Below are 22,530 nucleotides of genomic sequence, written 5' to 3' on the forward strand. Positions count from 1 at the left end.
TGTTGTTGTACTTATATTTATTTGTAATTTTTATTTTCTATTAAAAAGTTGTTGGAAGAGAAGAATTTGAACTACGATAAATTTTGAAAAAAGATGATATGTATCAATAATCTCTTGAATTTGTTTAAAAATACATATCCACTCCTTTTAGGTGTAGTCAGATTTATCTTTATAATTCATAATTTATTCCAATAAAATTAGCAAAGAATATTAAAATTGATTACTGTGAAAATTGCCTTCCTTGTTGAACAAAGAAATATGTAGAGTTTGTTAGGTTGTTACAAGTTAGTGGAATTTTTTTATTTTGTTATTTTTCATTTTCTGGATGAGCTGGACTCTTCTCGATTGTTCCAAGCCTTCCTATATATGTAGCTACTGTACAATAAGTGGGGGTGAAATCAATGAATTAGTTTTATTTCCCTCTTAGGCCTTTGTTTGCCTTTCTTGCCATTTACCTTTTATTTTTCTATTATGGTATCAGAGCATATTCCTTCCATTTTTCCTTCCTTCTGAGCATGGCTAAGGGCAAACCTCCTCAGCATTCTTTTCAGTCTCCCATGGAAGATCATAGTAGTCCCTATTTTCTTCACAATGGTGATCATCCAAGTCTCTCTCTGGTTTCTCTTTCACTTGTTGGATCTGGTTCAAACTATCATTCTTGGCGCCGATCAATGGTTACAGCTCTAAATGCTAAAAACAAACTTGGGTTTGTAGATGGAACCATCTCACGTCCTGCTGCAACAGATCTCCTTGCTGGTCCTTGGTCTCGCTGCAACAGCATGGTCGTATCTTGGCTCTCTAACTCGGTTTGCAAAGAAATTGCAGAGAGCATCCTCTATCATGAAACAGCCATCGAAATATGGAATGATCTATACGAACGATTTCATCAGGGCAGTGGTCCTCGAATTTTTGAACTCAAGCAAAAAATTCTTGCTCACACTCAGGGATCGGCTGATGTCAATACCTACTATACTCGACTAAAATCCTTGTGGGATGAGCTTCGAGAATTCAAGGCGATACCGGTTTGCAATTGCGGTGGCATGCGTGTTTATATGGAGGATCAACAACGAGAATCTGTGATGCAATTTCTGCTGGGTTTGAACGAATCCTTTGCTCCGATTCGAGCTCAGATCCTGTTGATGGAACCGACTCCTCCGCTGAACAAAGTTTTCTCCCTGGTTGTTCAAGAAGAACGACAACGATCTCTTACCACATCCAACTCTCCGGCATTCACTGCTCCTGTTTCCTCCAGATTTCAAGCGGCATCCAGAGCTTCTTCTCCTACTAATGCCTCTCGATCAAGAAATGATCGCCCACTCTGTACCCATTGCAACATCTTGGGTCACACAGTTGATCGGTGCTACAAAATACATGGGTATCCACCTGGATTCAGAAATAGGCCCAACTTCAGGCCCAATGGTTCTCGCCCAAATCAGATGCTACCCAATAGTCTTCACACGAATCAGTTAACTCTCACAGATGGCTCCACCGCTTCTGCATCTCCACCGCCTCTCACTCATGACCAGCACAATCAGTTATTGGCTCTCTTGAGTTTGCACAACTCGAGTGGCTCCTCTGCCTCATTCGATGACAGCAACCCGCTTCAGCAATCCATTTCCAACTTCACTGGTATCCTTTCTCTTTCTCCTTCATCATCCACTCTCAACCCTAGCATTTGGATTTTACATTCAGGGGCAACCCACCATGTTTGCACTAATTCCTCCATGTTTCACTCTATTCATTCATTTTCTTCCAACACTGTCACTTTACCCACTGGTACAAAAATACCAATCACCGGAATAGGCACCATTCATCTGTCACCTCATCTCGTGCTTGAACATGTTCTCTACATTCCAACATTTCAATTTAATCTTATCTCCATTAGTGCCTTAACTCAAACCAATTGTTTTTCCTTTGATTTTACTACTCATTTTTGCTTCATTCAGGACCATTCACAGGGGAAGCTGATTGGGATGGGTAGACGTCAAGGCAACCTTTACCTCTTAGATAGCTCAGCCTTTCGTTCTATTTCCTCTGTATTCGTTGTTGATAACAACACTTCTGCTCATGTAAACAAATTGTGGCATTTCAGATTAGGCCACCCATCTAATGTCAAACTCAGTGTATTGAAACCTCATTTACAGTTGCAAAGTAATGGCAATACCAATCTTTCTTGTTCAATCTGCCCTCTGGCTAAACAGAAACGTTTGCCATTTGATTGCCATAATAATTTATCTTCTTCTCCTTTTGATCTCATACACTGTGATATTTGGGGTCCATTTCATATTCCCACACATGATGGATTTCGTTATTTTTTGACAATCGTTGATGATTGTACAAGGAATACATGGGTTCATCTTCTACGTGCTAAATCTGATGTCAAGACCATTTTTCCACAATTTTTCTCCATGGTTAAAACCCAGTTTGGTCTCACAATTAAAGCAGTTCGCAGTGACAATGCCCCTGAATTAAATCTGTCCAATCTCTTTACCCAACTTGGTGTGCTCCATTTTTTCTCTTGTGTTGAAACTCCTCAACAAAACTCGGTTGTTGAGCGTAAACACCAACACATCCTAAACGTAGCTCGGGCCTTATATTTCCAATCCAACATACCTATAGGATATTGGGGGGATTGTGTGCTTACTTCGGTTTATCTTATAAATCGAATTCCATCACCATTACTGAACAACAAAACTCCTTTTGAGCTACTTCATCATAAATCACCATCTTACTCCCATCTCAAATCTTTCGGATGTCTTTGTTATAGTTCAACTTTTCCTAGCACCCGTCACAAATTCTCTCCTCGAGCCTTACCTTGTGTTTTTTTAGGATATCCTTTTGGTTACAAAGGTTACAAAATTCTAGACTTAGAGACCAACCGAATATCTGTCTCTCGGAATGTTATCTTCCAAGAATCTGTGTTTCCTTTCAAGTTATCTCAGAATAATAACTCTGTTGCTTCAGATTTCTTTTCTGAAAAGGTGCTGCATGTTGTACCAGTTTCTACCCCTTCCCCTTCTTTTGATAATTTGACTTCACATCCTAACAGCCCTGACTCTTCCTCCAATGACACTTCACCTCATACCTCCTCCCACACAACCACCAGATCTTCTAGAGTATCCCAGCCACCCAAATATCTCTCTGATTATCACTGTTATTTAGCTTCTTCTACTCCTCATTTTGATATATCCAACTCCACTCCTTACCCCTTATCTGATGTCATCTCCTACAATAAACTTTCCCCTTCTTTTCGTGCATTTTCTATTTCCATTTCCACCATCACAGAACCAACAACATATGCTGAGGCAGTCGTTGTACCCGAGTGGCAGCATGCTATGCGAGCTGAACTGCAAGCTTTAGAGTCCAATAATACCTGGTCTTTGTGCACTCTACCCCCTGGAAAAACAGCAATTGGTTGCAAATGGCTTTATCGTGTTAAATATCATGCTGATGGTTCTATTGAAAGGTACAAAGCACGACTTGTTGCCAAAGGGTTCACACAGCAGGAAGGTGTTGATTTTTTTGATACTTTTTCACCTGTTGCCAAGATGGTTACTGTCAAGGTATTACTCTCTCTTGCTTCTATTTACAATTGGCATTTGACTCACCTTGATGTCAACAATGCATTTTTGCACGGTGATCTGTCTGAAGAAGTTTTCATGCATCTTCCTCCTGGTTATCACCGTGAGGGGGAGCCTTTATTACCTTCCAACACAGTTTGTAAGTTACACAAATCCATCTATGGCTTGAGACAAGCATCTAGGCAGTGGTTTGCAAAATTCTCTGGTGTTCTAATCTCTGAAGGCTTTCAGCAATCTCATTCAGATTATTCTCTATTTATCAAGACAGCAGGAAATGATTTTATTGCTTTGTTAGTGTATGTTGATGACATAATAGTTGCTAGTAACAACAAGATTGCTGCTGATAATTTGAAGAATTCTCTCAACAAAAGCTTCAAATTAAAGGATCTAGGAAATCTCAAGTATTTTCTTGGACTTGAAGTAGCTAGATCAGCTAAAGGGATCCTGATAAACCAGAGAAAATATGCTCTGGAACTCCTATCTGAAACAGGCTACTTAGGATGCAAACCTGCCAAAACTCCAATGCAACCGAATATGCAACTTTCTCAAGATGATGGAGAGCTGCTAACAGATCCCAGCATGTACAGAAGGCTCATAGGGAAGCTTATATACCTTACTATCACCAGGCCAGACCTAACTTACTCGGTGAACAAGTTGAGCCAATTCCTAAGTCAACCGAGGAGACCACATTTGCAAGCAGTCTATAGGATTCTTCAATATATCAAAGGCTCACCAGGCAAAGGTATTTTCTTCTCAGCTTCCTCATCTCTTCAATTAAAGGCCTTCTCAGATTCTGATTGGGCAGCATGCCCAGATTCTAGAAAATCAGTTACTGGATTTTGTATATTTCTTGGAGATTCTTTGATATCATGGAAATAAAAAAAGCAAAGGACAGTTTCAAGATCCTCAGCTGAAGCAGAGTATCGAGCAATGGCTCATGTGACTTGTGAGCTAACATGGTTGATTGCCTTACTCAAGGACTTAGGAGTTCCACACACACAACCTGCTTTGTTGTACTGTGACAACCAAGCTGCTCTACACATTGCTGCAAACCCGGTCTTCCATGAGCGTACTAAACACATAGAGATAGATTGTCATATTGTAAGAGAGAAGATTCAAACAGGTATGCTCAAAACTCTGCATGTTGCTTCACAACATCAATTGGCTGATATACTTACCAAACCTCTCTTTCCTGATCAATTCAATTCTCTCATAGACAAGATGGGAATGTATAACATATACATTCCATCTTGAGGGGGAGTATTAAAATTGATTACTGTGAAAATTGCCTTCCTTGTTGAACAAAGAAATATGCAGAGTTTGTTAGGTTGTTACAAGTTAGTGGAATTTTTTTATTTTGTTATTTTTCATTTTCTGGATGAGCTGGACTCTTCTCGATTGTTCCAAGCCTTCCTATATATGTAGCTACTGTACAATAAGTGGGGGTGAAATCAATGAATTAGTTTTATTTCCCTCTCAGGCCTTTGTTTGCCTTTCTTGCCATTTACCTTTTATTTTTCTATTAAAGAATAATAAAAATTATGAAATTTGAAAAAGTGTTATAAAAAACTAATCCAAAGAGGATCCATGCGCCATGACACACGCTAATGTTCAATCATTTGACAGTATTGGGGTATAGATACCTCGATGTTACAGTCAAAGGACCGCCTGGTTTTTGGGCCCATAACTTTTTGTTTGATGGATTCTGATTCGGACCAATCTCCTCAATCCCAACCCGGCCTGTAGGTCCAAGAATTTGTGATTTAATCAAGCGGCCACCGCCTAACAAAGAAAGTATCACACCATGTGATCTGCCATGTATCACATGGAATTGGCTGATTCTATTCTTCAAAGGTCGAGAATCCATTCTCATTCAAGTTGATGAGTAGAGACCTGGCCCCTACATATATATATATATATATATATAACAGGATAGGAACTTTGGCAGGCTCCACCTGGGAAATTAATGAGCCGAAGGATGTTGAAATTGGATTAATATAAGATTTTTATAGAGGGACCCATCTAAAAGCTGAATCTTGTGCGGTTTCTATTAACAAAAATGCTTGGAACCCTTGAACAAGAAGACAGTTCCACGATTCCATCAAAGATAATTTGGAATCATAAAATGGCCCACAGTATAGTCCATATGGAGGAATACCAAAAGCGAGGTCTATATATATACATACATATCCTTGTTTCCTGATCACACGCACTTCTTCAGATAGCTAGCTAGCACTATTGAATCCTCCAGAGTAGTCCCTTGAAAAACATGCCTCGTCATTGGAATTACCATTTTCCCACCCCTGAAGACAGCAAGTCCACAAGTGTTCCCTACACTAAGCAGCAGTTAGATGAATTCTTCAAACACCATGACAAAAACGGCGACAAATTGCTGAGCAAGGAAGAGCTGAAAAAGGCCTTCGACGATCTGCAGTCACGTAATCCTGGGTTTAGAGCATGGAGAGCGATGGGCAAAGCTGATACGAATGGAGATCAGCACATCAGCCAGCAGGAGATGGAGGCTCTTCTGAATTATGCTGTGGGAATAAAATATCAGATCAAGGCATAACAACCTTTCACTTACGTGCTTTATAATAAGGGGTCAACTATGTATGATGCCCCATCTTATGAATGTTCTCTTTACTCGACTGGGAGCATATGTACTTTAGCTTTCTCTATTAACTAGACAAGTGTAACAGTGGGAGATGAAGCTCCGTACGTGCCTCCATTATAAAATTTCTATCTGGGGATGCTTGGACTAAAATGAATCCTTCATCAGTGCTTGTTTTGATTTTATAACCGTTAATTGACATTCAGAAGCGAAACCTGTAGACCTTGTCCCGAAAGAACCTCCTCCTTTCTTTAGTTATTCCTTCCATCCATTATTGTCTTATAATAAGATTTTTTTTTTAAATTTAATTAAGGGAACATCATGTTAAAAAGGCAAATTATGCAATTTTAGTTTGACTTTTAAAAATAAAAAGCAATAATCACTCCAACATAAAAGGTGACAACTTTTAAAAAACTTGTCTTAAAAAAAATGGATTTTAAAAATTATTTTAAAATTTGATGTATCAAAATATTTTTAACATCTAAAATTTTTAAAAGTATAAGATAAATCTATATATATATATAAGAGCTATTACATTTTATATATATAGCTACATCATCTCATTTATGATTTAATAAAGCTATTTTTAAATTTTTAGAAAGGCCACTCAAGATATATACTTGGATTATGCATCCATATGATAATCATGATAGTTGGAGGAGATGTATCTTGGAAAAGTGTCAAATAGATACATGTAGCTTCATCCACTATAGAAAGGTAGTTGGATTTTGTGACTTCAATTATGCAAGCTGCATGGCTTGTTTATGTATTGCATGCTTGTGATAGATCATTTTCATTATATTTGTAATATTGTATGTGTACAATTCCTCATTTGAATGGTAATGTGTGGATTTGAGACATTTGATTTGTCTCAAAATATATTGTTGTTTGATTCATAAGTGCTTAATAAATCTCGAACGCCTAATTGTGTGTTTTAATATATCATATTAGTTCATTTTCATGTATGACTATTTCTTGACTCTATGACTAGTTTTTAGCTCTATGTGTTTTGTAGGATATTTTAAATTATTTGACATTTCGTGGTTGAGTGGGTATTTATGTGTGTCTATGTATGTATGGCATCCTCAAGAGCTACCATGGACGAGCAATTTTTGGCTTTCTATGATATGCTTTAAAGTTCAAATAAGATAAAATTATATTTTCATTAATATAATTGTAATCATTATTTTTTTAACAAGTTTGTAATTATATGCAAAATCATTACATTTATGTAGTTTTAATAAAACTATTTTAAATTTTATAAATAATTTTTAATTAAATTTGTTTATTTGAAATTAATGTCCCAACTTTAGTTTCGGTCTCAAATCAAAGTTATAAGTAATACGGTATTTTCAATGAGACCTTATATTTAATTGTTACTTAATTTGATAAACATTATTCATGATTATTTAAAAGTTTTAGATTTTTTAAGTAATTTATAAAACTATGAAGTTAAATATATCAATTTGTTTTCTTATTAATTAATGACATGTATAAGAAAAGGTTATATGAAGTATAGGTTTTAGATGTTTTTATTACTTATGGTTTAAATTGTTAATTTAAATTAATTATTGACAACTTAACAAGTCAACAACACAAATAAAAAATATTTTTTAAAAATAACAAAAATAAGAACTTTGTTTTAATATATATATATTTTAAAAATTGTAATTATTTTGAAAACATAATTCCTAACATGTCCAAACTTGTTTATTACATATACATAGAGAAATCAGTTTAACAACTATTTTTAAAAATGAAGTTCGATTATGAGAAACAAAAAAGCAAGAGACAAAAAAAATGTTCTTAAAATATAATTTTATAAATATAGAGAATAATTAAATATAAAGCCCTATATATTAGAATTATTTTTAAAACATATTTAAAAGCCTAAAAAATAAGTTAAGAATATTCCAAATTTTTAAAAAGACTTTTATTCTATTTTGGAAATGCTTCTCAAACAAACGCCTAATTCAGACAATAAAATTTACAATTCAATTGCTTTCAAAGAGAATACATATGGAAGCTATTATTATTTTTCCCCAAAAAAGATAATCAAATTAAGGCTTATAACCTTTTAACAATTTTATGAAATGACACATTTTTTTATATATTTATTATAAAAGTCTTTCTGAAAATGTAATAATCAAATACTAACTGATCTCCTTCTTAATAGCTTTATTAAAATTCTAAAACGCAAATTTACATATTCCTAATAAACCATTTTATGAAATTAATTTTCAAATTCAACGACATATATATACACGTGCCATATATATACACGTGCGTGCACACGCACGAATGTGTGTACTTCAAGAGAACTAGAGCAATGGAAAGTGGGGAAAACTCTCTTCTTCCAAAATATCTCCCCATAACAATTTTTATCTTAGTATAAAAGTTGTGATCCCTTGAAGTCTGAAGATTTCTCCTCCTCTACACTTGATCGTCCTCACCACAATGGTACTAGTTCAAGCCTAAATACAACTTTGATAATGTTGTTTCTTAATCAAGCATTCACCATTAGGTCTGATCGCTCAAATTATCTTCTATGGTGTTCTCAGATGCTGACTATTGTGATTGCTAATGGACTCGAGGAGATGATCGATAGCTTACAGCCTTGTCCTTCGAAATTTTTTTATAACTCTGAGACTACAAATCCAGATTTTCAAATCTAGCAATGACATAATCATTCAATCATGTGCCGGATTTATTCATCTCTCGTCTACCACTTCTGAAATCTGGAATGTTCTTCAGATATTCTTCTCTACTGTCAAAAGCTAGAATTATGCAACTTCGTCTTCAACTTCAGACTATGAACAAAGTTGGTTTGAATATGATGCAATATCTTCTCAAGTGAAATATGCTACAGATAATCTTGTTGCAATTGGAGAATCGATTTCTGAACAAGACCATGTTCTTTGCTTGGTGGTTTAAGAGCTGATTACAACTCCTTTGTGGTCTCTATGACATCTAGGCATGAACCTCTGCATCTAGAAGAGATTCACAGTATCTTGCTTACTTACAAGCATCGCTTAGAGCAACAGAATGCCGCCAATGAAGCAAATCTTCTCCAGGCAACCGTAGCCTCTCTGCAATCATAAGGAAACAATTATAAGAAAAATCAAAGGAATGGACAATTCAAGTTTCAAAACCATAACTAGAGTCAATTGCAATTCAACTAGCAACAATTTGGTCTCACGAACGTGGTTTCTACACCAATGGACATTCAAGTAGAGGTAATAGTCAAGGTAATTCTTCAAATAATTTTGCTAATTTCTCGAGACCTAATTTTTCTAGAAATGATGATAGTAATCCATAATGTCAAGTTTGTAACAAATATGGTCATATTGTTATCATCATTTTGATCATTCTTTCCAACCTTTTATAAACAATGAACTTGTGGTGATGATTGCTTCTTACTATTGGTGATGGCAATTGGTTCATGGACACTAGTTCTACTCGTCATCTCACTCCTAATCTAAACAATGTCATAACACCTCTCCTATTTTCAGGTTCTAACAACATCGGAAATGGTACTAGTCTAGAAATATCTCATGTTGGTTCTTCCTCTCTTCTTTCTGGTTCACGACTTTTAATTCTCAAAAATGTTTTACATGTTCCTCGCATTGCTATAAATCTTCTTAGTGTTCATAAATTGCCCACTAATAATAAAGTAGTGATTGAATTCCATGCTAATGGTTTCATTGTAAACGATCAAACTATGAAGAAAACTCTTGTCCAAGGCAAAATTGACAGTGGCCTATACAAGCTATGTGCTATCAAGTCCGTTGAACAGAATGTTAGTGCCAACTGTGCTAACATTGATGCTGGTCTGGTTGCAGCTACTTTAGTCTTGTGTTTTACTTCCCAATTGAATTCCAATAAAGCAAGTTTTTGGCATAACCTGTTAGGCCATCCTGCAACTGAAGTGATGAATAAAATATTATATATTTGTAGTCTTCCTCAAGAACAATTTTTTGGTGTTTGGTGTATCTTGTCAAATGGCCAAAAGCCAATGTTTACCATTCCCTCTGTCAATTTCTAGAGCCTCTCAACCTTTCAAACTTGTGCATTCTAACCTCTAAGGACCTGCCCCCTGTTGTTGGCGTTAATATTGGTGCGAGACATTTTGTACATAAGCCTATTGTCAAGCCATTCCAACTTGGGTTTTTCAAATCTTTCCTTAGACTACTTGTCTAATGATGATTAAGATGTTGAAATTGCTTAGAGGTAAATGTATATATTTGAGATTATGAATGTATGGAATTAATCAACTAAGCTTTTTAAATTTTTGCTTTTTCTTGAATTAATTTTTTAGAGTTGAGGAGGCTAGGGTAGCAATTTTTTTACAAAGTGTTTATGTGCCTCATTCTAGGATCAATCCCAATTTAAGTAAGATCAATCAATCTTTTATTGGATCTTTTTTAAGCAATTAGATCAAGGGTTCCGTTTTATATTTAATCCAAATGTTTTCATTTTAGGGCAAAGACACTCATGGTTGCTTTTTACTCCCCTTAAGCTCTCTCTTTTCAATCAAAATTGTGAGTATTTGGTTTTAAGAAAATCCTCCTTACCTTGATTTCCAAGTAGTTTATCAATTGGATTTTCTTAAAAAAAATTGGTTGATTCATACCATTCACTCATCTCTCATTTTCTTATTTGTTTGGGTTTGGGTTTGGGTAAAAACCCATATTCTTCTTGTGTAAATTCAAGAAGAAGTTGAGCACGAGCCTAATATGGACTCCAAGTACACTCCAAAAGATGAAGACATGTTGAGAGTGAGAAGGTATTAGTCAAGTAATTTGTGAAGGATTAGTGGATTGAGCCCAATAAATTCTTATATATGTTGGTCGTTTTAATTTCATATTAAAAGCTTTTGATTATTAGCAAGCTTGTGGTTTTTTTTTTTTTTTTTTTGCCTCTTAAGAGATTTTTTCACATAAAAATCCAGTATTATCGTTTCTTTCTCATTCTCTTCATTTGGTCATTTCCATTTATTGATCTCAATTTCTTACTTTGGCATATATGTTGAGATTTATCCTCATAATCCATAATTTATTTCAATAAAACTAGTAAAAAAATAAAAATAAAAATTATGAAATTTGAAAAAGTGCTATAAAAAACTAATCCAAAGAGGACCCATGCGCCACGACACACACTGATGTTCAATCATTTGACAACATTGAGCTATAGATGCCTCAATGTTACAATCAATGGAACCACCTGGGCTTTGGACGGACTTTTCTCAATAGTACGGTAATTTAAAAAAGTTATGCTTAAATTATTGTACTAGAAGAAGTTATTACAAATATATGGTAGTTTTTGCCACATAGGAAAGAGGAGAGAGGGTAAACGGATAAATTTTTTTAAAACCAAAATCATCTTTTCAAAAAGGGAACTCGTCTCTTGAAGAGACGAGTTCCATAAAAATATATATATATATATATATTTAAAAAAATTCCCAAATTATAAAAATAAAAATAAAAATTCCTCAAGGGAACTCGTTTCCTTCAAGAGACGAGTTCTCATGGAAAAAAAAATTCCCAAATTAAAAAAAAAAAGAAAATTTCTCAAAAAAAAAAAAAAACAATTCTTCAAGGAAACTCGTCTCTTCAAGAGATGAGTTCCCATTAAAATATATATATATATATATATATATATATATATATATATATATATATATATTTTAAATTCCCAAATTAAAAAAAAAATTTTAAATTCCCAAATTATTAAAAAAAAAAAAAACAACTCCTCAAGGGAACTCGTCTCTTCAAAAGAGACGAGTTCCCATGGAAAAAAAATATATATTTTTTTAAAAAATATATTTCCTTTTAAAAAAATTCACAAATTAAAAAAAAACGAATTTCCTCAAGGGAACTCGTCTCTTCAAGAGACGAGTTCCCATGGAAAAAAAAAATATTTTTTAAAAAAAATTCCCAAATTAAAAAAAAAAAAAAAGGAATTTCCTCAGGGGAACTCGTCTCTTGAAGAGACGAGTTCCCATAGAAAAAAAAACATATATTTTTTTAAAAAATATATATATTTTTTTAAAAATTCCCAAATTAAAAAAATAATAATAAAAAAAAAAATAAAAAAGGAATTTCCTCAAGGGAACTCGTCTTTTGAAGAGACGAGTTCCCTTGTGGAATTTTTTTTTTTTTTTTAATTTGGGAAATTTTTTTTTTCATGGGAGGAAATTCCTTTTTTTTTTTTTTTTTAATTTGAGAATTTTTTTAATATATATATATATATTTTTTTTTAAATATATTTTTTTTTCCATGGGAATTCGTCTCTTGAAGAGACGAGTTCTCTTGAGGAAATTCCTTTATTATTTTTTTTTATTTGGGAATTTTTTTAAATATATATATATATATATTTAAAATTTTTTTTTTCCCTTGAGGAATTGCCTTTTTTTTTTTTTTTTTTAATTTGGGAAATTTTTTTTAAATAAAAAATATATTTTTTAAATATATATTTTAAATAATTTGGGAATTTCTTAAACAAAATATATATATAACTCGTCTCTTGGAAATTCTTTTTTTTTTTCTTTTTAATTTGCGAATTTTTTAAAAAAAAAATATTTTTTTTTCCATGGGAACTCGTCTCTTGAGGAGTTGTTTTTTTTTTTTTTTTTAATAATTTGGGAATTTAAAAAAAAAAAAAAATTCATGGGAAGAGACGAGTTCCATTGAGCAATTGTTTTTTTTCTTTTTTCTTTTTTTAAATTTTGGAATATTTTAAAAATATATATATTTTTTTTAATGAGAACTCATCTCTTGAAGAGACAAGTTTCCTTGAGGAATTGTTTTTTTTTTTAGGAATTTTTTTTTTATAAATAATTTGGGAATTTTTTTTTCCATCTCTTGAAGAGACGAGTTCCCTTTGTTTGAAAAGAGCCTTGAAAAGATGATTTTAGTTTTAAAAAAATTTATCCGTTCACCCTCTCTCCTCTCTCCTATCTCCTCTCTCCTTCACCCTCTCTCCTCTCTCCTATGCGGCAAAAACTACCAGATATTTGTAATAATTTCTTCCACTACAATAATTTAAGCATAACTTTTTTAAATTACCGTACTATTGAGAAAAGTCCGGCTTTGGACCCATTACTTTTTGTTTGATGGATTCTGATTCGGACCAATCTCCTAAATCCAAACCCGGCCTGTAGGTCCAACTCCAAGAATTTGTGATTTAATCAAGCGGCCACAAAGAAAGTGATCACACCATGTGCTCTGCCATGTATCACATGGAATTGGCTGATTCCATTCTTCAAAGGTCGAGAATCCATTCTCATTCAATTTGATGGGATAGAGACCTGACCCTTTACATATATATATATATATATAAATAAATTATTTTAAAAAAATTATATTTTAAAAATAAAGATAAAAATATACTACTTTTGACTATTAATTAAATACGAAAATTTACATTGAAATAATCTTTTAAGGGACATGCAAATTCATTGTTTATATTGTTTTATCTTATCATCTATTGATCAGATGAATTTAATTTTTTTTTTAAATGAGTTAATTATTATTATTATTTTGGTAGACCTCCCAAAAGCTCCTTGATAATCCCTTGTGCGGTTCTAAGTCTAAAAGCCGGGAGAGAAAACTTCAACAGAGCACGAGGAACTTTGGCAGGCTCCACCTGGGAAATTAATGAGACGATTACCAAGGATGTTGGAATTGGATTCATATGAGATTTTTATAGGGGACCCATCTAAAAACTGAATTTTCTAAGAGCGGTTGTCCGTTAACAAAAATGCTTGGAACCCTTAAACAACAAGACACTTCCATGATTCCATCGAAGATAATTTGGAATCATAAAATGGTCCACAGTAGAGTCCATATGGAGGAATATCAAAAGCGAGGTCTATATATATACATACATATCCTTGTTTCCTGATCACACGCACTTCCTCAGATAGCTAGCTAGCTAGAACTATTGAATCCTCCAAAGTAGTCCCTTGAAAAACATGCCTCGTAATTGGAACCCTTTTGAAGGCAAGTCCACAAGTGTTCCCTACACTAAGCAACAGTTACACGAATTCTTCAAACAACATGACAAAGACGGCGACAAATTGCTGAGCAAGGAAGAGCTGAAAAAGGCCTTCGACGATCTGCAGTCACGTACTCCTGGGTTTAGAGCATGGAGAGCAATGGGCAAAGCTGATGCGGATGGAGATCAGCACATCAGCCAGCAGGAGATGGAGGCTCTTCTGGATTACGCCGTGGGAATAAAATATCCGGTCAAGGCATAACAACCTTTTACTTACGTACTTTATAATAAGGGATGTATCATGTATATATGATGCCCCATCTTATGAATGTTCTCTTTACTCTACTGGGAGTGTATGCATTTTATCTTTCTCTATTTACTAGATATAAAGTTTAACGATAGCATTGATCGATATAGAGCTCTTTTGGTAACCAGGTTTCATCAAACTCTTGGTTTTGACTACTTTGAAACATTCAGTCTTGTTGTCAAACCAACTACCATTTGTATTGTTCTTACTTTAGCTTTAAGCATGGGGTGGAGTATTCGACAACTTGATGTACGTACATAATGCTTTTCTCAATGGTAACTTAGCTGAGCAAGTCTTTATGACTCAGCCTAAAGGGTTTGTGGACTCCTCCAAACCCAATTATGTGTGTAAATTAACTAAGGTTTTTTATGGTTTAAAACAAGCTCTGTATGTTTGGTTCAACAAACTCAATACTGCTCTTCTTTGGTGGGGTTTTATGTCAAGTCATTAAAATATACTTATTAGCATTTTCATTGTGTTTATTGTGACACCTACCACTACTCTAATGAGGTGGGGTTTAGGAATGTTAAGATTTAGTTAGGGGTAATTTTTTTATTTTGGATTTTAAAGTTGTAATTTTCAATGGGGGCTATGAGTGTTGAGTTAGATTGACAATTTCAAACAAAAATTTCTACATATCTCCTAACTCGAGTTTTTCAAATCTTTCCTTCGATTACTTGTGTTATGAAGATTAAGATGTTGAAATTGCTTAGAGGTCAAGGTATATATTTGAGATTGTAAATGTATGGAATTGAATCAACCAAGTTTTTAAAATTATTGTTTTTCTTGAACTATTTTTTAAAAGAGTTGAGGAGGCCAAGGTAGTAGTTTTTTACTGAGTGTTTATATGCCCTATTTAGGATCAATCCAAATTTAAGCAAAATTGATCCATCTTTTACTAGATTTTTTTTAAGCTATTGGATTAAGGGTTCCCTTTCATATTTAATCAAAATGTTTCTAGTTTAAGGCAGAGACACTAGTAGTTGTTTTTTACTCCCCTTAAGCTCTCTCTCTTCAATCAAAATTGTGAGTGTTTGGTTTCAAGAGAATCCTCCTTACCTTGATTTCTAAGTAGTTTATCAATTGTATTTTATTACAAAAATTGGTTAATTTATACCATTCACTTATCTCACATTTTCTTATTTGTTTGGGTTTAGGTGAAAAATCTTGTGTAGATTCAAGAAGAGATCAAGATCGAGCTTAGTATAGACTCTAAGTACAAGCCAAAAGATGAAGACATATTACTAAAATGAAAAAGTGTTAGTCAAGTAATTTGTGAAGATTAGTGGACTTGAACTTAGTAAATCTTTGTATATATTAATTGTTTTTCATAATGAAAACTTTTGATCGTTGGCAAGCTTATAGTTTTTTTTTTTTTAAGAGATTTTTCACATAAAAATCTAGTGTTATCGTCTCTCTTTTATTCTCCTCATTTGTTCATTTACATTTATTGATCTCAATTTTATGCTTAGGCATATATGTCAAATGGTGAAAAATGAGTTTGATCATCCTTTGAAAATCTTATATAATTTTTTTGTTCAAGTTGATCATGATATCAAGTAATAATTGAAAATGCGGTTAAAGAGTTTATTATTTTTGTGAATTTAGGTTGGGGAGTGTTGATTTATGTGCATGTGAAGTACATTTATAAATTATTAAAAGAGTATTATTGCATTCATGTTTGTGATTTTTATTTTTATTGAAAAGTTGTTAGAAAATAAATAAATAAATCTTGGGAAACGGTAAAAAATGATCGATTGTATGTGTCATAAGAAGTCTTAAAATATGTTTGAAAATATCTCTTCAATGCCCTATAAATATAACACATCATTGAGATTCAACGACGGGGTTCAATAAAATTAGTCAAAAATTAAGTAAAAATATATGAAATTTTAAGAAGTATTTTCAAAAACTGATCCACACGGGAGCTATGGGCCATGACACGTGCTAACTTTTTTTCCGTTTCACAGCATTAGACACCTCGATATTACGAACAATGGACCACCTGATTTTTGGGCCCGTTACTTTTTGTTTGATGGATTCCGATTCGGACCAATCTCCTAAATCCAAACCCGGCCGGTGGGTCCAAGAATTTGTGATTTAATCAAGCGGCCACTGCCTAAGGGGCCGGCCACAAAGAAGTATCAGACCACATCCCCTGCCGTGTATCAGATGGAATTGGCCGATTCTATCCTTCAAAAGTCGAGAATCTATGCTCTATTCAATTTGATGAGAAGAGAGCTCACCACCCAAAAAGTGGAAGTACTTTTTTTTGGTTGTAGTCCTCCAAAAGCTCCATGATAATCCCATATGCTGTTCTACGTCTAAAAGCTAGAAGAAAGAACTTTAACAGAAAAATGCTTGGAACCCTTAAACAACAAGACACTTCCATGATTCCATCGAAGATAATTTGGAATCATAAAATGGTCCACAGTAGAGTCCATATGGAGGAATACCCAAAAGCGAGGTCTATATATATACATACATATCCTTGTTTCCTGATCACACGCACTTCCTCAGATAGCTAGCTAGCTAGCACTATTGAATCCTCCAAAGTAGTCCCTTGAAAAAACATGCCTCTTAATTTGAACCCTTTTCCCACCCGTGAAGGCAAGTCCACAAGTGTTCCCTACACTAAGCAACAATTACAGGAATTCTTCAAACAACATGACAAAGACGGCGACAAATTGCTGAGCAAGGTAGAGCTGAAAAAGGCCTTCGACGATCTGCAGTCACGTAATCCTGGGTTTAGAGCATGGAGAGCAATGGGCAAAGCTGATGCGGATGGAGATCAGCACATCAGCCAGCAGGAGATGGAGGCTCTTCTGGATTACGCTGTGGGAATAAAATATCCGTTCAAGGCATAACAACCTTTTACTTACGTGCTTTATAATAAGGGATGTATCATGTATATATGATGCCCCATCTTATGAATGTTCTCTTTACTCGACTGGGAGCATATGTACTTTAGCTTTCTCTATTAACTAGACAAGTGTAAAAGTGGGAGATGAAGCTCCGTACGTGCCTAGATTAAAGAATTTCCATTTGGGGATGCTTGGACTAAAGTGAATCCTTCATCAGTGCTTGTTTTGATTTTATAACCGTTAGTTGACATTCAGAAACGAAACCTGTAGACCTTGTCCCGAAAGAACCTCCTCCTTTCTTTAGTCATTCCTTCCATCCATTATTGTCTTGTAATAAAAAATATTTATTCCGAAGGATGAAATAGTTTTCATATTTAAATACTACTACTACTAATAATAATAATAATAATATATTAAAAATTATATATATTAGAAAATTCCTTACAATAGATTTTCTTTATATTTTAAAATTCTTGTAATTAGTTGTAATTTCCTATTTTTGTTGTAATTCTCTAATTCTAGGATTGTTTCCTATTTTTGTTGTAATTCTCTAATTCTAGGATTGTTTCCTATTTTTGTGTTTTGGGCTAATTTGAGGATTGTTTCATGTTTTTGTTGTAATCCCCTAATTCTAGGATTGTTTCCTATTTTTGTGTTTTGGATAGATTGTTTCCTATTTTTGTGTTTTTTGGTAACTCAAGGCAATGCCCATTTTTGTGTATATATATTCATTCTTAATCAATGGAAAAGTTAAGTCATTGTTTCTCAATAATTATCTCTCTACTTCAACATGGTATCAAGAGTCTAATCTTCTTGGGCGTATTTTTTTTTTTTTTTTTCTTTTCCTATAAACACTAGAAGAAATCTACAACTAGTCTCCTCAATGGCTTCCGGTGCATCCTTCTCTTCCACCAACGATCTTATCACCATCCAAAACTCCCAAGATCCTCAACATCCACTTCGTACAATTAATCTCTCCAATATCACCAAATTGTCATCCATCAATTATCTCACATGGAGCCTTCAAATCCGATCTCTTCTTGAAAGTTATGATCTTCATCACTTCATTGATGACACTCATTCTCCACCACCACCCACCGTCACCGTCACTGGTGTTGCATCTCCAAATCTGGCATACACAACCTGGAAGCGTCAGGATTGTCTCATCTTTAGCGTTTTCCTTGGTGCTATCTCTGTTTCACTACAATCGCTTATTTCCTGTACCACCACTTCCCTTGATGCATGGCAAACCTTAGCCAATACCTATATCAAACAATCTCGTGGTCATATTAACAATTAAAGCGATGTACCAAGGGCTCAAAATCAATTAGTGAATATATGCAAGCGATAAAGACTCGTGCTAATGAACTTGCCCTTTTGATGATGATGATCTTATTGATCAGGTTCTTGAAGGACTTAGTGATGAGTACAAATTCGTCATTGATGCAATTAATGCCCGTGACACGTCAATTTCTTTTGTTGAGCTCCATGAGAAACTTCTCAACAAAGAAGCATATCTTCAGACCGCTCAACCATCTCCTTTATCACTACCAACAACGATAAATCCCACAACCTTTTGGAATCATCCAAATTGGCGTCCACCAGCCACCACTCCACAACAACCAGGCCCTACCACTACGTTTTCTTCTCATGATCAACGCCAACCTAAACCTTATTTAGGTTGTTGTCAAGCATGCGGTATTCAAGGACACACTGTCAAATGATGCCCGATGTTTCGGCTTGTCACTAATCAACAATCCCCGACACCTCGTCCTCAAGGCACTCAGGCATATCGCCCCTCCACACCCTGGCAACCACAAGCCAATCATGTTGTTCTCGATAACAACACTAATCCTACTTGGCTGTTGGATAGTGGAGCATCTCACCATGTTACGTCTGACTTGAGCAACATCTCTCTTCATAACCTGTATCTAGGATTTGATGATGTCATGATCGACGATGGATCGACCCTTCCAATCACACATACCAGTTCTACCACCATACTTACTTTCTCTTGCACCTTTACTTTACAAAGCATCCTTTGTGTCCCTTCCATGCAAAAAAACTTAATTTCAATTTATCAATTTTGCATTAATATCCATGTTTCTGTTGAATTCTCACCCTCTGTTTTTCAAGTGAAGGATCTAAGTACGAGGGCAATCCTTTAGATGGGTGAACCTAAGGATGACGTATATGAGTGGCCGACTACATTCCCTTCTATTACATCTTCACCGATGTTTGCATTTTCCAATGTCAAAACCACTTCGTCCGAGTGGCACTTTAGACTAGGTCATCCATCATTAACTATTATGAAAAATATTATCTCCAAGTGTTCTTTACCATTGTCTAGTCTATTATCCTCTTCCACACATTGTAATGCATGTTCATGTAATAAAAGTCATAAATTTCATTTTCTTCTTCTACCTTAACCTCATCATATCCGCTTGAACTTCTCTTTTATGATGTATGGACCTCTCTTATTTCTTCTGTTGATGGTTTTCAGTACTATGTTATTTTTGTTGATCATTATACACGGTATATTTGGTATTATCCACTTAAAAGGAAATCCCATGTGTATGATGTCTTTGTGCGCTTCAAGGCATTAGTCGAAAACAAATTTAAACACAGGATTGTTACCCTCTATTCAAATAATGGTGACAAATATCAAGCCCTTGATAATTTTCTTTTCACCAATGGTATATCTCATCTTACTACACCACCACATACACCTGAACACAATGGTATTTTCAAACGACGTCATCGCCATATTGTTGAAACCGGTCTATCTCTTCTCACTCATACATCGATGCCTCTAACTTATTAGACTTACGCATTTGCCACTGTTGTATATCTTATCAACCGTATGCCCACACCCACACTACATCTCTCATCTCCTTTTGACAAACTCTTTGAGTCTCCATCCAACTACACTAAACTTTGGGTGTTCGGTTGCTTATGTTATCCATGGCTTCGTCCTTATTCTCAACATAAACTTGACTCTCGTTCCACTCCTTGTGTTTTTCTTAGTTACTTTTCAACACAAAGTGCCTATATTTGTCTTGATCTGTCCATTTCTAAAACATATATTTCTCGTCATGTCAAATTTCTTGAAAACTCTTTTCCCTTTACCACTCACCAATCCCATCTAGCTCGTCCCACCTCAAATATCATTTCCAACTGGCTTTTCCCAGTCCAAACTCTACCCATGTCAACTGGCTCACTCAATACACCTCCACAAAGGGATTCCTCATGTCAACATTCGTCACAAAATGCCCAATCGGTCGACTACCCCTCCTCACCAATCGACCATTTACCACCAGAACCATAGAGTTTTGAGACCTCTTCTACTTCAACCACAACTCTATCCACCCATCCCATGACCACTAGAGCCAAAAACAACATTCATAGACCCCTAACCAAGATGAATCTCACTATTGTCCTTTCTCAACCATCAGACATTGAGTCTCATACTGTTAACCAAGCCCTAACCGATCCTAAATGGAGACAAGCTATGAATGATGAATTTGATGCTCTTGTTCGAAATGGAACTTGGGAGCTTGTTTCATCTACTTCTATGCAGAATCTTGTTGGATGTAAGTGGGTTTTTTTCGTATTAAACGGCTTCCTGATGGTTCTGTTGACAAGTACAAGTACGGCTTCCTGATGAATTTATACCATTCACTTATCTCACATTTTCTTATTTGTTTGGGTTTAGGTGAAAAATCTTGTGTAGATTCAAGAAGAGATCAAGATCGAGCTTAGTATAGACTCTAAGTACAAGCCATAAGATGAAGACATATTACTAAAATGAAAAGGTGTTAGTCAAGTAGTTTGTGAAGATTAGTGGACTTGAACTTAGTAAATCTTTGTATATATTAATTATTTTTCATAATGAAAACTTTTGATCATTGGCAAGCTTATAGTTTTTTTTTTTTAAGAGATTTTCCACATAAAAATCTAGTGTTATCGTCTCTCTTTTATTCTCCTCATTTGTTCATTTACATTTATTGATCTCAATTTTATGCTTAGGCATATATGTCAAATGGTGAAAAATGAGTTAAAATGAGTTTGATCATCCTTTAAAAATCTTATATAATTTTTTTGTTCAAGTTGATCATGATATCAAGTAATAATTGAAAATGCGTTAAAGAGTTTATTATTTTTGTGAATTTAGGTTGGGGAGTGTTGATTTATGTGTATGTGAAGTACATTTATAAATTATTAAAAGAGTATTATTGCATTCATGTTTGTGATTTTTATTTTTTATTGAAAAGTTGTTAGAAAATAAATAAATAAATAAATCTTGGAAAACGGTAAAAAATGATCGATTGTATGTGTCATAAGTAGTCTTAAAATTTGTTTGAAAACATCTCTTCAATGCCCTCTAAATATAACACATCATTGAGATTCAACGACGGGGTTCAATAAAATTAGTCAAAAATTAAGTAAAAATATATGAAATTTTAAGAAGTATTTTCAAAAACTGATCCACACGGGAGATATGGGCCATGACACATGCTAACTTTTTTTCCGTTTCACAGCATTAGACACCTCGATATTACGAACAATGGACCACCTGATTTTTGGGCCCGTTACTTTTTGTTTGATGGATTCCGATTCGGACCAATCTCCTAAATCCAAACCCGGCCGGTGGGTCCAAGAATTTGTGATTTAATCAAGCGGCCACTGCCTAAGGGGCCGGCCACAAAGAAGTATCAGACCACATCCCCTGCCGTGTATCAGATGGAATTGGCCGATTCTATCCTTCAAAAGTCGAGAATCTATGCTCTATTCAATTTGATGAGAAGAGAGCTCACCACCCAAAAAGTGGAAGTACTTTTTTTTGGTTGTAGTCCTCCAAAAGCTCCATGATAATCCCATATGCTGTTCTACGTCTAAAAGCTAGAAGAAAGAACTTTAACAGAAAAATGCTTGGAACCCTTAAACAACAAGACACTTCCATGATTCCATCGAAGATAATTTGGAATCATAAAATGGTCCACAGTAGAGTCCATATGGAGGAATACCCAAAAGCGAGGTCTATATATATACATACATATCCTTGTTTCCTGATCACACGCACTTCCTCAGATAGCTAGGTAGTTCTCCAAAGTAGTCCCTTGAAAAACATGCCTCGTAATTGGAACCCTTTTCCCAAAGATGAATGCA

At 34.6% G+C, this 22,530-nt stretch overlaps 1 protein-coding gene and 1 non-coding gene across 2 annotated transcripts; both read left to right on the forward strand.

Moving 5' to 3' along the window:
* Window positions 1-515: 515 nt before the first annotated feature.
* On the forward strand, window positions 516-4,460 carry LOC100853407 (retrovirus-related Pol polyprotein from transposon RE1). Its single transcript, XM_059734304.1, has 4 exons — window positions 516-1,841; window positions 1,947-2,069; window positions 2,202-2,499; window positions 2,851-4,460. Exons 1-4 carry the CDS (start codon window positions 516-518, stop codon window positions 4,458-4,460), a joined length of 3,357 nt encoding a protein of 1,118 aa, XP_059590287.1.
* Window positions 4,461-18,734: 14,274 nt separating this feature from the next.
* On the forward strand, window positions 18,735-18,870 carry LOC132253307 (small nucleolar RNA Z247). Its single transcript, XR_009465182.1, has one exon. It is a non-coding gene; the product is annotated as a small nucleolar RNA Z247 (small nucleolar RNA).
* The last annotated feature ends 3,660 nt before the right edge of the window (window positions 18,871-22,530 follow it).

Source organism: Vitis vinifera, chromosome 18 (genome assembly GCF_030704535.1).
Source record: "Vitis vinifera cultivar Pinot Noir 40024 chromosome 18, ASM3070453v1".
Classification (NCBI taxonomy): domain Eukaryota; kingdom Viridiplantae; phylum Streptophyta; class Magnoliopsida; order Vitales; family Vitaceae; genus Vitis; species Vitis vinifera.

Bases quoted from the DNA above. Each gene is read 5' to 3' on its own strand.
- LOC100853407 (XM_059734304.1), top strand. From the start codon at position 516: ATGGCTAAGGGCAAACCTCCTCAGCATTCTTTTCAGTCTCCCATGGAA. The intron at 2,070-2,201 runs GTAAACAAATTG...CTGGCTAAACAG, and splicing joins ATAACAACACTTCTGCTCAT to AAACGTTTGCCATTTGATTG. The intron at 2,500-2,850 runs GTGTGCTCCATT...TTGGTTACAAAG, and splicing joins CAATCTCTTTACCCAACTTG to GTTACAAAATTCTAGACTTA.